General features: G+C 41.9%; 1 protein-coding gene across 3 annotated transcripts in view; it reads right to left on the minus strand.

The window, feature by feature from the left end:
• Positions 1-13,163, minus strand: part of LOC144506445 (X-linked retinitis pigmentosa GTPase regulator-like) — a 111,196-nt gene that overhangs the window by 78,328 nt on the left and 19,705 nt on the right. For all 3 annotated transcript variants that reach the window (XM_078232571.1, XM_078232570.1, XM_078232573.1), the window contains exons 2-3: positions 9,375-9,500; positions 5,830-5,922 (exon numbers count right to left, since the gene is read on the minus strand). In XM_078232571.1, coding sequence (XP_078088697.1) covers positions 5,830-5,922; positions 9,375-9,500 — 219 coding nt within the window. The remainder of the gene's footprint in view (positions 1-5,829; positions 5,923-9,374; positions 9,501-13,163) is intronic.

Consider the following 13,163-nt stretch of genomic DNA (forward strand, 5'->3'; position numbering starts at 1 on the left):
CTTTCAGTCTCCCTCATTGGTTCTAGCTGTCAGCCTTGTTTTAAACATTTCCTGCTTAATGGTGTTCTCCACCTTCCTTTAGAATTTGTTTTTCTAACTTCTCTTTTGTTCAGCTTTAGTAGTTAAATTAGGGTCACAGTTCTTCAATCTGTTTATTTTGTTGGAATGTGGTTACCCTGCATGCTTGTAAATATGTCTTTCAATTTTCTTGATTTGTCTTGAACTCAAATTTTCTGGATTTCCACCATCTCACCCCTGACCTGTTTATGTTGTTTCTTTGCCTTTCAATGCCTCTGTTCCACAACAATGTCAGCTTAGATCAATGGTGGTACTTTGATATGAGTCAGTTGTGAATTCAAGCCCCATTATGGACATGCACAAACATTCCCAGACCTAACACTTACGTGCAGTTTGGAGTCTAGGGCTTTATTGCGAGAAGACATCTCTCAAACCATGTTCTCTCGGTCCATTTAGGTGGACATAAAGGTCCTGCCTCATAGCGTGAAGAAAAGTAGGAGGGTTTCTCAATGTTCTGACCAACATTTATTCCTCAACCAAAACAATCAAAACTGATTGTGAGACCGAGGTATATACCAATGGCTGGCACATTTGCTTATGTAGCTACACCTCAAATACAATTCATTGGCCACAAAGCATCGGGGGGCATGCCAAGGACATGAATGTATTCAAGGTGGGGTTCTTATTTACAATTTATTCCACAAATAAAGGTGCTTAAATATTGAACTCTTGTTTCATTAATTTATTGAGCATGCTGTATATAGTACTTGTAGTAGTACTTAAACGGGAATACTTACAACCACAAATAATGGGTTTGGTTGGAGATGCAAATATGTTAGTTTTGAGATCTGTATCTTAGGTGCCTACAAATCAAAATATTCGTTGCAAATTGCCTGTGTTACAAATTTCTCACTCCCTCCATGTGACAATTCTACATTACTTGTATCAAAGTTAAAATGCAAGTCCATACAAGGATTAATAACTTGTTTTCCTTGATTAACAAGCCCATTTTTGCTCGGCTAATAAGTTTAACTCACTTTTTTATCTCATCAATTGTTTCATTCTTTTTCTATTAATTCCGTTCCACCAAACGAAACCTTTATTTCTGTATCATTCGTGCCAATTAAGCTGGATAATGTAAGCCCAGATATTTCCTTTTGCAGAACAAGCTGCTTTCCACTTTATTTCAATGGTTAAAGTTTTCTAAATCTTTAGGAACTAGATTGCAATAGCATGTCTTTAATTCCTCATTTACTTTATTCTAAAACTGACAATCGCTGCAGGGTCAGTCTTGGCTCAACAGCCCAGACGTATAATCAAATTGATTTGGACTTGATTAACAGCCGAAGATTAAATGATTAAGTTACTTGTTAATATCCGGAGAAATCAATAGTTGTATAGTATTAGTAGATTTAGGAAAGTCTAATTAATCCTTTCCTTAAAAAAGGAGTTAAATATAGAATTGTAACTCTTCTTTTTGCTGTGGCAGCTGTTTATCCCAGCTCATAACAGCTTTTATTATACTATGATCGCTAAGCTATTACGATCACATTAAACGCTATGCAATCAGGCAACCTTCAAAATCATTAATATCATATATTAATTCTGCAAAGATTTATTACGGAAATTTTACACACTCTTTTGTGAACTTTCATACTACGTCGACCTGAACTGTACAGATAATCAGATTTACAGTTATAGATCTTTCCAAACGTGGATTATCTCAGGAGGAAGCTCTGAGAGTTATTAATAAAATGATGAAATACTGATGCTTGTATAATGTGACTGATCGTAGGAGTAACTTAAAATGATGACTTAAAAATGATGCACCAAGTATTGGCATATTGTGAGGGAATCCATAGAACCATAGCAATGATACAGCAAAGAAGGGGGCCATTCGACCCATTTTGTCCATGCTGACCCAAAGATGCCCTTTCTAATCTCATTTTCCTGCACATGGTGCATAGTCCTGAAAGTTACAGCATCTAAGGTGCAGATCCAAGTACTTTTTAAATGAGTTTAAGGTTTCTGCCTCCACCACCAGCTCAGGCAGCGAATTCCAAACACCTATCACCCTCTGCATAAAAATGTTTTCCTCATGTCGCCTCTAATCCTTCTGCCACTTAGCTTGAATCTATGACTCCTGGTTTTTGAACTCTCTGCCAAGGGAAACAGGTTCTTCCTACCTACTCTATGTCTATCCCTCTCAATTTTGTACATCTCAATCATGTCACCCCTCGGTCTTCTCTGTTCCAAGGAAAACAACCCCAACCTCTCCAATCTCTCCTTGTAGCTACAATTCTCCAGTCCTGGCAGCATTCTAATAAATCCTCCCTGCACTCCCTCCAGAGCAGTTACATCCTTCCTGTAATGTGGTGACTAGAACTGCGCACAATACTCCAGTTGTGGCCTCACCAGTGTCTTGTACAGTTTCATCATTATATCCCTACTTTTGTATTCTATACCTCTATGAAGGACAGCATTCCATATCCTTTCTTTACAACTTTATCTACCGTACTGCTACCTTTAGAGACGTGTGCACTTGCACACCAAGATCTCTCACTTCATTTACCCCTCTGAGTATATTCTCATTTTTTTGTGTATTTCCTCTTACAGTTTGACCTCCCTAAATGCCTGACTTCACACTCAGAGTTGAACTCCATCGGCCATTTCCCTCCCATTCCACCAACCCATTCATATAATTTCAAAGCTTACAGCTATGCTCTATACTATCCACTACATTTTAGTGTTCTCTGCAAATTTCCCAATCATGCCCCCCAAGTTCAAGTCCAAAGATATATAACATATATAAAACAAACAGCAAGGGTCCCAAGACTGAGCCCTACGGAACAGCACTTGAAACAGCTTTCCATTTGCAAGGGCAGCTACATTACCTTGTGTCCCATGGGCTGTTACTTTTTTGACCGTTTTAGAACCATAGAACCATAGAAAATTACAGCTCAGAAACAAGCCTTTTGGCCCTTCTGGTCTGTGCCGAACCATTTTATGCCTAGTCCCACTGACCTGCACTTGGACCATATCCCTCCACACCCCTCTCATCCATGAACCCATCCAAGTTTTTCTTAAATGTTAAAAGTGACCCCGCATTTACCACTTTATCCGGCAGCTCATTCCACACTCCCACCACTCTCTGCGTGAAGAACCTCCCCCCTAATATTCCCTTTAAACTTTTCTCCTTTCACCCTTAACCCATGCCCTCTGGTTCTTTTCTCCCCTAGCCTCAGTGGAAAAAGCCTGCTTGCATTCACTCTATCTATACCCATCAAAATCATATACACCTCTATCAAATCTCCTCTCAATCTTTTATGCTCCAGGGAATAAAGTCCCAACCTATTCAATCTCTCTCTGTAAACTCAGCTTCTCAAGTCCCGGCAACATCCTTGTGAACCTTCTCTGCACTCTTTCAATCTTATTTACATCCTTCCTGTAACTAGGTGACTTTGCCATGTGGGACCTTGTCAAACGCCTTACTAAAATCCGTGGGGGCGATTTTCCCAAAAAAATTCTAAGTGTCGTATTTGCGTAAAAACTGGAGTAATTCACCCTGTTTTTTTCAGCCGGAGTTTCAAAATGAATCTCCCACACTCTGTGCACTGCAGAGACCACTAGCGTGAATCATGCTGAAAATCTGGGGGTGGGGTCTATTCCCATTGGAGAGGCCGGCAGCAGAGTGCCGAGAGGACCACTGCACAGGTGCTGAACTGTCAGTGCCGAGATCAGCACATTCACACTGCCCGATCACTGGCCAACTCGTTTGCTGGCCCCCGCATCGTTGGCCCTCCCATGGCCTGATCACTGCCCCCCCCGCGAACATGCCCGGGCCAGCCTTGGCCACCACCCCCATCCCCAGGCCGCCTCGATGTCCTCCACTGCCCCACCTCCGCAACCCCAATCTCCTGAAACCCCCCTATCCCCAGCCCACCTCGATGTCCTCCACTGCCCCACTCCCACAACCCCAATCTCCTGAAACCCCCCATCTCCCATCTCCGAACGCACCGGACCTCCCCTCCAGCAGGCTGACCGCCCCCCCCCCCCCCCCGCCCCAACGGACCCTGATGGCCATCCCCGGTCGCTAGCCTCCGTCCCTCTGTCACTCAGTCCCCTGTGCAGAGCGGCAGCGGGAGCCCCTCCCCCCCCACCGATCATCCCCAGAGGCCCTGCCCTCAAGGCACTGCCAGATGCCCAGTGGACAGTGCCAAGTTGCCCCCTGTGCATTGGCATTTTGCCCCTTGGGCAGTGCCAAGGGGCCCAGGCTGGCACTGCCAAGGTGGCAATGCCCAGGGTGTTACCCCCCCTCCGGCACCAGACCCTCTGGGGGGGGCCCCGATTGCCCTTCACTCCAGCGAGGTCCGGCCGCCAGCTCCGCGCAAATGGGGAGCTATACTAAACCCCCCTGGAGTGAAACACTCTTGGGGTTGGGGGTGGGGGAGACACCAGTGGGCCCAGAGATTTCAGTCTTAGGCCCGCTAATGAAATGTACAACAGATTTAAATAAACATTTGCATAATTTATTCAGCTCCACGCCGATTTCTGGTGCAGAGCTGACAGCACTGGAAATCTGGCTTCCACAGCGGGTAGACTGGCCAGCTGTGCGACAAAAGCAGTGCAACGGGATGGGAGATTTCTCCCCCCATGTAGACAGCATCCACTGTACTACCCTCATCAATCCTCTTGGCACTTTCTCAAAGAATTCCATCAAACTTTGTAAGGCATGGCCTTCCCTTAACAAAGCCATGCTGACTATCCCTGACTAGTCCATGTTGTCCTAAGTGACAGCCTATCCGATATCTCAGGATTGATTCTAATAATTTGCCTACTTCCAAAGTAAGACTAACTGGCCTATAATTATTTGGCAATTCCTTCATGTCCTTTTTAAACAATCCATCTCTTGAGATTGTTTCTATGTGTTTTCAGTTTGGAGAACAAAGACTACAATTCCGGACATGCTTGGGGCTCAACGCAAGTGAGAGCATAGCAGTGAGACAGGTTGCGTATACTCCATTTCCAGGTCTCCTTTGACAGCCATTTGGGGATGGCTTGAAGCTTTTTTGGGGGGAATTCGAAGTTTGAGTCCTGTTGCCTGGCAACTCATTGAAAGTAGAAGTAAATGGGCCTCCAGACGGAGTTGAAGCTGCTGTTGAAGGGAAATCAGAGGCTAAATCCTTGAGGGAGAGGAACTGAAATCCCTCATGAGAAGGGCAGAGTTGGAAGGACTGCGTCATTCAGAGATCACTGACGTCTGTCTGGGTGGGTTGCTAGGAAAATTCATGAGATGTTTTGGTTGTGTCTGCCATTTAATGTGCAATATATCATATACATTCGACCACAGCTTGTTGGTTAATTCATGTTTAACTCATGTGAATTCTCAATGTTAGTGCAGGATGTAGTATTGACTGCTTGCTTTGTGACTCATGTATAATAAATATTCTTCTGTTTGTTTTTTTTAAACCATGAAATCTTGGGGCTTTATTCGCTTGGTAAATACTGTGATTTCAAATTGTGTCTGCTATAAAATAAACGTATTAGTCCCTAACCAGATCCTAACAATATTAAAACATTGACTTAAGCTTAATTTCTCATATTTTGATATTACTAAATATAGTAAACAAGTGTAATGACAATATTGGACAATTTTCAGCACAAGCAAAGTCAGAATAAATTTGATACAATACTTCTGTCATATCGTTTCTAGAAAACATAAAATGCACGAAGGAACTCTTGGAGCTTCTTCTACCATTGTTTCTGCTATGGTATGAGGATGCAAAGGAGAGCCTGAACAAAAAGCCTTACCTTTTACACAAGTGGGTTTGTTGATGGTGTTTTTTGTTCCCAAACCGAGCTGACCCCAGTTGTTGCTCCCAAAGATATATAACTTGCCATTTTCTGTCAAATAAACAAACATGTTTCATGTGACTCTTAATTTCATACTTCACATTGTTCCTCAACATATACATCTTTGAACATCTGATCTGTCTGTGTCTCATGTCAGAATTAATTGATGAAAGAAGGCAGGTATCCATCAACTGTCATGATGTTCCCCAAAGTCACTTCATTTCATTTTCTGCTTGGGTCTCACAATCTCAAATCTGTTTCATGATTTAATACCCCCAGTGTGATGCTAGCAAAATGACATTGAATATTGGAACCACAGTCCTTCCCTAATCCCTTCAGATCTTCTTACAATGAAATGTTGGTATCAAGTGCATCAATCCAACTGGATCCTTTTGTGCGAGGATGAAATAGGCAAAATCAGGCCAAAAATCGCATAGAAACTAATGTAAAGAATCAGTGTTGGCAGCCTGGGAGTAAAATATTCAAGAAATGTTCATGACCAAATCTTCAGTTACATGAGTACATTTTTTTTCTTGACATAATCTTAGTATTTTTTCAGATTAAAATCATTGGTGACGGTAAAGAATGAGTTAACAATTTAAAAATACATAGCGAGGAAAAGCCTTAAACCCAAATATTCAAGGACAACATTCCACCCCACAATAATCCACAAAAACACTTAGATAATACCTTCAGTCATAAAATGCACTGAGAAGAATCACAGGAGGATTAACAGGCACAGTTTGGCACTGACGTAAATAAAGGAGATATTAGGGCAAATGATCAGAAAACATAGATTTTAAAGAGCATCTTAAAAGAGAAAGAAATTAAAAGAATTGCTGAATTAGAAAAAATCTCATGGCATGGTAAATGTCTCAGTTGTCACTATTGCAGCATTGCTGCGGCTATGTCATCTATCTGACAGTTAACTCCATTTCTCGGTCTAAAAATGCTTAACATTTCCATCCTTTTCTGTTTTTATTTCAGATTTCTAACATCTATAGTGTTTTGCATTTGTCTTTAAACATCGACTTGTAGCTAAGGCTTCACTTCCAGCATTATTGTCCACCTTTTGCTTTTAAAACAACAATGATTTATATTTATATAGCATCTTTAATGGAATGAGACATTCCAAGACTCTTCACAAATGCACCATGAAACTAAGTATGACCCCACGGAGCCACATCAACAGAGTTAAGGTCAGATGACTAATGGCTGAGCTAAAGAGCTAAATTTTAAAGAGTATCTTAAAAGAGGGAATTGAGATAGAGAGACAGAGAGGTGTAGGGAGGGTATGACAGTGCTTGTGGCCCAGGCGACTGAAGGTTCAGCCAAATTTGCACAGAAGGCCAGAATTAGAAGAGCACAGTTGGATTCTGAGGCTGGATGAGATTACAGAGATTGGTCTGGGCGAGGCCATGGAAGAATTGGAAGTCAAGGATCAGAATTTTAATATCAGGATGATGCTTGACTGGGAGCCAACATAGGTTAGTGAGCACAGAGATGATGGCGGAATGGGACTTGCCGCAAGCTAAGTGGCAGGCAGTCGAGTTTTGAATGACCGCAAGTGGAAGGTAGAATGTGGGAGACAAGCCAGGAGTGCATTGGATTGCTTGAATCTAGAGGAAACAAAGGTATAGATGAGAGTTCCAGCAGAAGATGAGGGGCAAAGTTGAGCGATGATACGGAGGTGAAAATAGATGATCTTAGCAATGGTGCAAATATGAGATTTGGAGCTCATCTCAGAATTAAACGTGACACCGAGATTGCAAACAGACTGTCGCCTTGGAGAGCGGTGGAATCTGTAGCTAGGGAACAGAACTTAAACTGAGAATAAAAGACAATGGCTTCAGTCTTCCCAATATTGAACTGAGTGAACTTTCTGCTCATTTAGTACTGCTGTTAACGGCTAAATGATGGAAAAAACCAGCTCTGCAGAAAGCATTATCAATACCACAATGGATACAATTTAGGTGCCATTCATTCCAATAAACATCAGAGATTTGTCCTTGTGCTGAAAGATTTGAAAAGCTTGGTGACAAACCATTCAGGGAAAGATATCACAAGTATTTCATACTTTATGTTGCCTTTTATACATTTAGTGAAAGCAAGATTCTCATCTCATACTTTCCTGTCCTATTATGTGACTGTTAGAAATTGGAAATAATTAGAAAAGAATAGAGTTTGTATGTATCTAGTAGTATGTGGAAACATTAAATGTGCCTACAGTGAATAAAAGCCCAGTTCATCAGCCTGGTAAGAGCTCAGAACAACTGCACTGAACACCCATTGTAAACACTTGTTAGCCGGTCTCTCAAATTGTGGGATGATATGGGAGGATAAAATTAGTTTGGACACACAGCTTGAGAGGTGATAAGGAAGAAATAAAATAAGGATGACCAAATTTAGTCATATGAATCATACAAAGGTCCAAGTAAGTAATGGCTGGTGACTGACATAAAAAGGCAGGATTTTCAACCTGGAGATTAGATAAAGAACTTGACGCCAGGACCAAAAGACTTTTTCAATAATCCACCCAGGCATCCACCCCTGAAAAAAAGAGTATAAAATAAGGCACTTTAGGAGAGTTCATTACGGTAGGTGATGGACAAAAGCTCTGAAGGGAGACAGCAGTTAAACCTTTGGGATGAATCCCAGAAGGCAAGATGACTTGAGTACTACAAAAAAGTGAAGAGTCAATGAGCTGTCCATACATGCGTGCCATCCTGCCTGATTGGGTCAGTGCTTATTGGTTGTCCTGGTCATATGTTTTTGTAGTATAACTAGTAATATTAGATCCCACCTTAACTCTTATTAAAACTCACCATCCCAACATATCGGTTGCACTTGAATTCTAACTGATGATTGGTTGGAGAGAGAAAATTTCAAGTAAATTTTGAAGTTTAACTCAAAGATTAAAATTGTCACAGAATTTACAACACAGAGAGTTTTGGCCATTTCTCTTGGAAGTGTATCACACTCTCGTCATAGTTAACCAAAATGACTGCGGCCAGGCTCCAAGATGATTTTTAAAAATTCATTCATGGGACATGGACATCACTGGCTGGCCAGCATTTATCGGCAATCCCTAGGTGCCCTTGTCCAGAGGGTAGTTGAGAGTCAACCACATTGCTGTGGCTCTGGAGGCACATGTCAGGCCAGTCCAAGTAAGGATGGCAGATTTTCTTCCCTAAAGGACATTAGTGAATCAGATGGGTTGAAAGTGTCATGTGTGTGTCTGTGTTTTTCTCTCCCCCAAACAGTTACATTTAAGGAGGAAAATCAAGGTGCAACAAGTTGTGTGTGCTCCTGGATATATCATCCTGACCTGCGTGCCTTCAAAACATTCTCAGTGGATTTTATTCTAACAAAGGATGCTGAAGTAATAAAATGTGTCCCTTGTTTGTTATTGTAGCTAAAATGTCAAAGCAAAAATATTTCTGCCTCATCTTTGCATACAGAAAAACGAATAAATCTGTTCTGAGTTGGGGCAAATGACTCACCAGTTATGAATGCAGTATGTTCATCACCACAGCTGATAGAGATAGCTTTGTCATTTTTCAGCCAGAATTTGCTGGGAACATTGTCTGAGAATTTGCTTTTACCAAATGTAAAAACAGCTCCGGAATCTGAAAACAAAATAAATTATATGAATTATTTATATTTAATCAATAGCATGTTCTAATGCTGGTGCAGTATATATTAAATATCCAAAATTAGCTATTTTCTAGATGGAACTATGAATTACAATTTCCATTCACATCTGGAAGTGCTCCTACACTTTATTATTTCACTTAAACTGTGTAATGTTGATCTTAGATGGTGTGCCCCCACCATCCCACCCAATTTGACGCTGCCCTTCCTGCGTCAGTGCATACAATTTCAGCCTGTACTGTAATTGTAATAAATCTGCTCTAAAGAAAACAATCTAAGCCTATCCAGTCTTTCCTTATAACTCAAATGCTCCATCCCGGGCAACATCCTGGTGATGGTGATCTCCTCTGTAACCCCTAAGAGGGTTACTAAATGTATTTGTATGTATTTACATGGATACCTATGGTCAGGATTTCAAACGTGGCCCCACACACTGGCTGGAAAGTCAGGTGAAGCTGCCACTGCCAGCCCAATTTTGTGTGGTTCACTCTATCTGCCCAGGAGAGGGGGAGTTCCGCCTCCAACTGGAAGTGGTGGCCACAGCATTCCCCAACCCAGATGTTCTCTGGAGACTGACATATAAGTTAATGGAACGGCATTGGTAGGGGAAGTCAGGCAAGTCCCAGGAGGCAGATGGTGATTACAATGTAAACAAGCACAAGGTTCCCAAACGTCTGCCCCCAATCTGAGACCACAGCCTGTCTGACAAGGTATGCTTGGTTGCCCCACCACATGGCGTGGACTCCCCCACCACTGGTTGTTTTACCTTTACTTAAGGGCCTCCATTTGCCCATGGGCAGATTGCCTGACACCTACCTACCTACCCCACTGCTGGTAAAATACCGGTAGCAGATTGGCAAGGGGCATGGTGCCCCCACCATCCCACCCAATTTGACGCTCCCCTTCCTGCGTCAATGCATATAATTTCAGCCTGTACTGTAATTGTAATAAATCTGCTCTAAAGAAAACAATCTAAGCCTATCCAGTCTTTCCTTATAACTCAAATGCTCCATCTCGGGCAACATCCTGGTGATGGTGATCTCCTCTGTAACCCCTTTTAATGTAATCACGTCCTTTCTATAGTGAGGTGACCGGAACTGCATACAATACTTCAGCTCTTACAGGACTGCAGAGCTTAGATCTGATCCATTGGTTGAGGAATATCTTAGCTGTGTATATTGCATGCTGCTGTTTATGGTTAAAGTGTTGTTTAAAAAACTTATTCAGTGCAGAATGTCAGTTCTCAAAGGGTTAACAATCAAATTTATTTTGGCTGAATTTTGAGTTAATTGACAATGTGAGGATTTACACAAACCCAAACAATAACAGCTCAGTCCTGAATGTCATTGCCAGGTGTCTTTAATTTGTCTCATTCATCACAACCAGCAGCACAAAGGTTGCTTGTAGCCAGTGTTTGATACTTAGAAGGGAACACATTTCTCACATTTACAGATTTTGAAATAAAGGACTTTTTTTTTAGCTTAGTTCACATTTCTCCACTGTGAATGGGATCGGAGTTGGGCACCTGCACGTCCATGTTACTCAACTATCGGATCAGTATGCTTTTAAATAAGGAACAACATCGCCAGAAAAGATTTCCTTTTAATAGGATCACCCTTTTCACATATTTTTTAAATATATTACAGAACTATAAAATCTTTGTACAGACATTTTCAATTAAAATATACTAAAGGATATGTAATTCAAAGGAAATTATTCTTAGCCGATTTTGCTGTCTATTTTGTAAATATTCGCATTCTAGATGAACCCCATTTAAGGTACTCTTCCATATTAATACTCGCAATCCTGCTACCATAGAACCATAGAAAATTACAGCTCAGAAACAGGCCTTTTGGCCCTTCTTGTCTGTGCCGAACCATTTTATGCCTAGTCCCACTGACCTGCACTTGGACCATATCCCTCCACACCCCTCTCATCCATGAACGCGTCCAAGTTTTTCTTAAATGTTAAAAGTGACCCGCATTTACCACTTTATCCGGCAGCTCATTCCACACTCCCACCACTCTCTGCGTGAAGAAGCCCCGCCTAATATTCCCCTTAAACTTTTCTCCTTTCACCCTTAACCCATGCCCTCTGGTTTTTTTCTCCCCTTGCCTCAGCGGAAAAAGCCTGCTTGCATTCACTCTATCTATACCCATCAAAATCTTATATACCTCTATCAAATCTCCCCTCAATCTTCTACGCTCCAGGGAATAAAGTCCCAACCTATTCAATCTCTCTCTCTGTAACTCAACTTCTCAAGTCCCGGCAACATCCTTGTGAACCTTCTCTGCACTCTTTCAACCTTATTTACATCCTTCCTGTAACTAGGTGACCAAAACTGTACACAATACTCCAAATTCGGCCTCACCAATGCCTTATATAACCTTAACCATAACACTCCAACTTTTATACTCGATACTCCGATTTATAAAGGCCAATGTACCAAAGGCACTCTTTACGACCCTATCCACCTGTGATGTCACTTTTAGGGAATTCTGTACCTGTATTCCCAGTTCCCTCTGTTCAACTGCACTCTTCAGAGTCCTACCATTTACCCTGTACGTTCTTCTTTGGTTTGTCCTTCCAAAGTGCAATATGTCTCACTTGTCTGCGTTAAATTTCATTTGCCATTTTTCAGCCCATTTTTCTAGTTGGTCCAAATCCCTCTACAAGCTTTGAAAACCTTCCTCACTGTCCATTACACCTCCAATCTTTGTATCATCAGCAAACTTGCTGATCCAATTTACCACATTATCATCCAGATCATTGATATAGATGACAAACAACAATGGACCCAACACCGATTCCTGCGGCACACCACTAGTCACAGGCCTCCACTCAGAGAAGCAATCCTCCACAACCACTCTCTGGCTTCTTCCATTGAGCCAGTGTCTAATCCAATTTACTACATCCCCATGTATACCTAGCGACTGAACCTTCCTAACTAACCTCCCATGGAGGGACCTTGTCAAAGGCCTTGCTGAAATCCAGGTAGACAACATCCACCGCCTTCCCTTCATCCACTTTCCTGGTAATCTCCTCCAAAAACTCTAATAGATTGGTCAAACATGACCTACCACGCACAAAGCCATGTTGACTCTCCCTAATAAGTCCCTGTCTATCCAAATATTTGTAGATCACACCTTCCAATAACTTGCCCACCACCGACGTCAAACTTACTGGCCTATAATTTCCCAGATTTCTTTTGGAACCTTTTTTAAACAACGGAACAACATGAGCCACCCTCCAATCATCCGGCACCTCCCCCGTGAAGACTGACATTTTAAATATGTCTGCCAGGGCCCCTGCAAGTTCAACACTAGCTTCCCTCAAGGTCCGTGGGAATACCCTGTCCGGTCCTGGGGATTTAACCAGTATGGCTGCAATAAGGCTCTGAATCACCATTCAATCTGTGATGTTTCAAACCTTAAAACGAAATACAGAAAATAATTGCATACTTTGGTCGCCATACAACTGTAACACAAGATGTAGCAATTGGCATTAGTTGAACTGTGCTGCTGACCCTTGTCTAGCAGTTATTCATCTCTATAGAAACTTGGGTCCAAACACAAATGATTCTAGTATAGATTTAGGCCTGACACAAGGTCTTTCTCATGGGTTATTGTGTTGAGCAG

This window comes from Mustelus asterias, chromosome 17 (assembly GCF_964213995.1).
Source record: "Mustelus asterias chromosome 17, sMusAst1.hap1.1, whole genome shotgun sequence".
In the NCBI taxonomy this organism is placed as follows: Eukaryota; Metazoa; Chordata; class Chondrichthyes; order Carcharhiniformes; family Triakidae; genus Mustelus; species Mustelus asterias.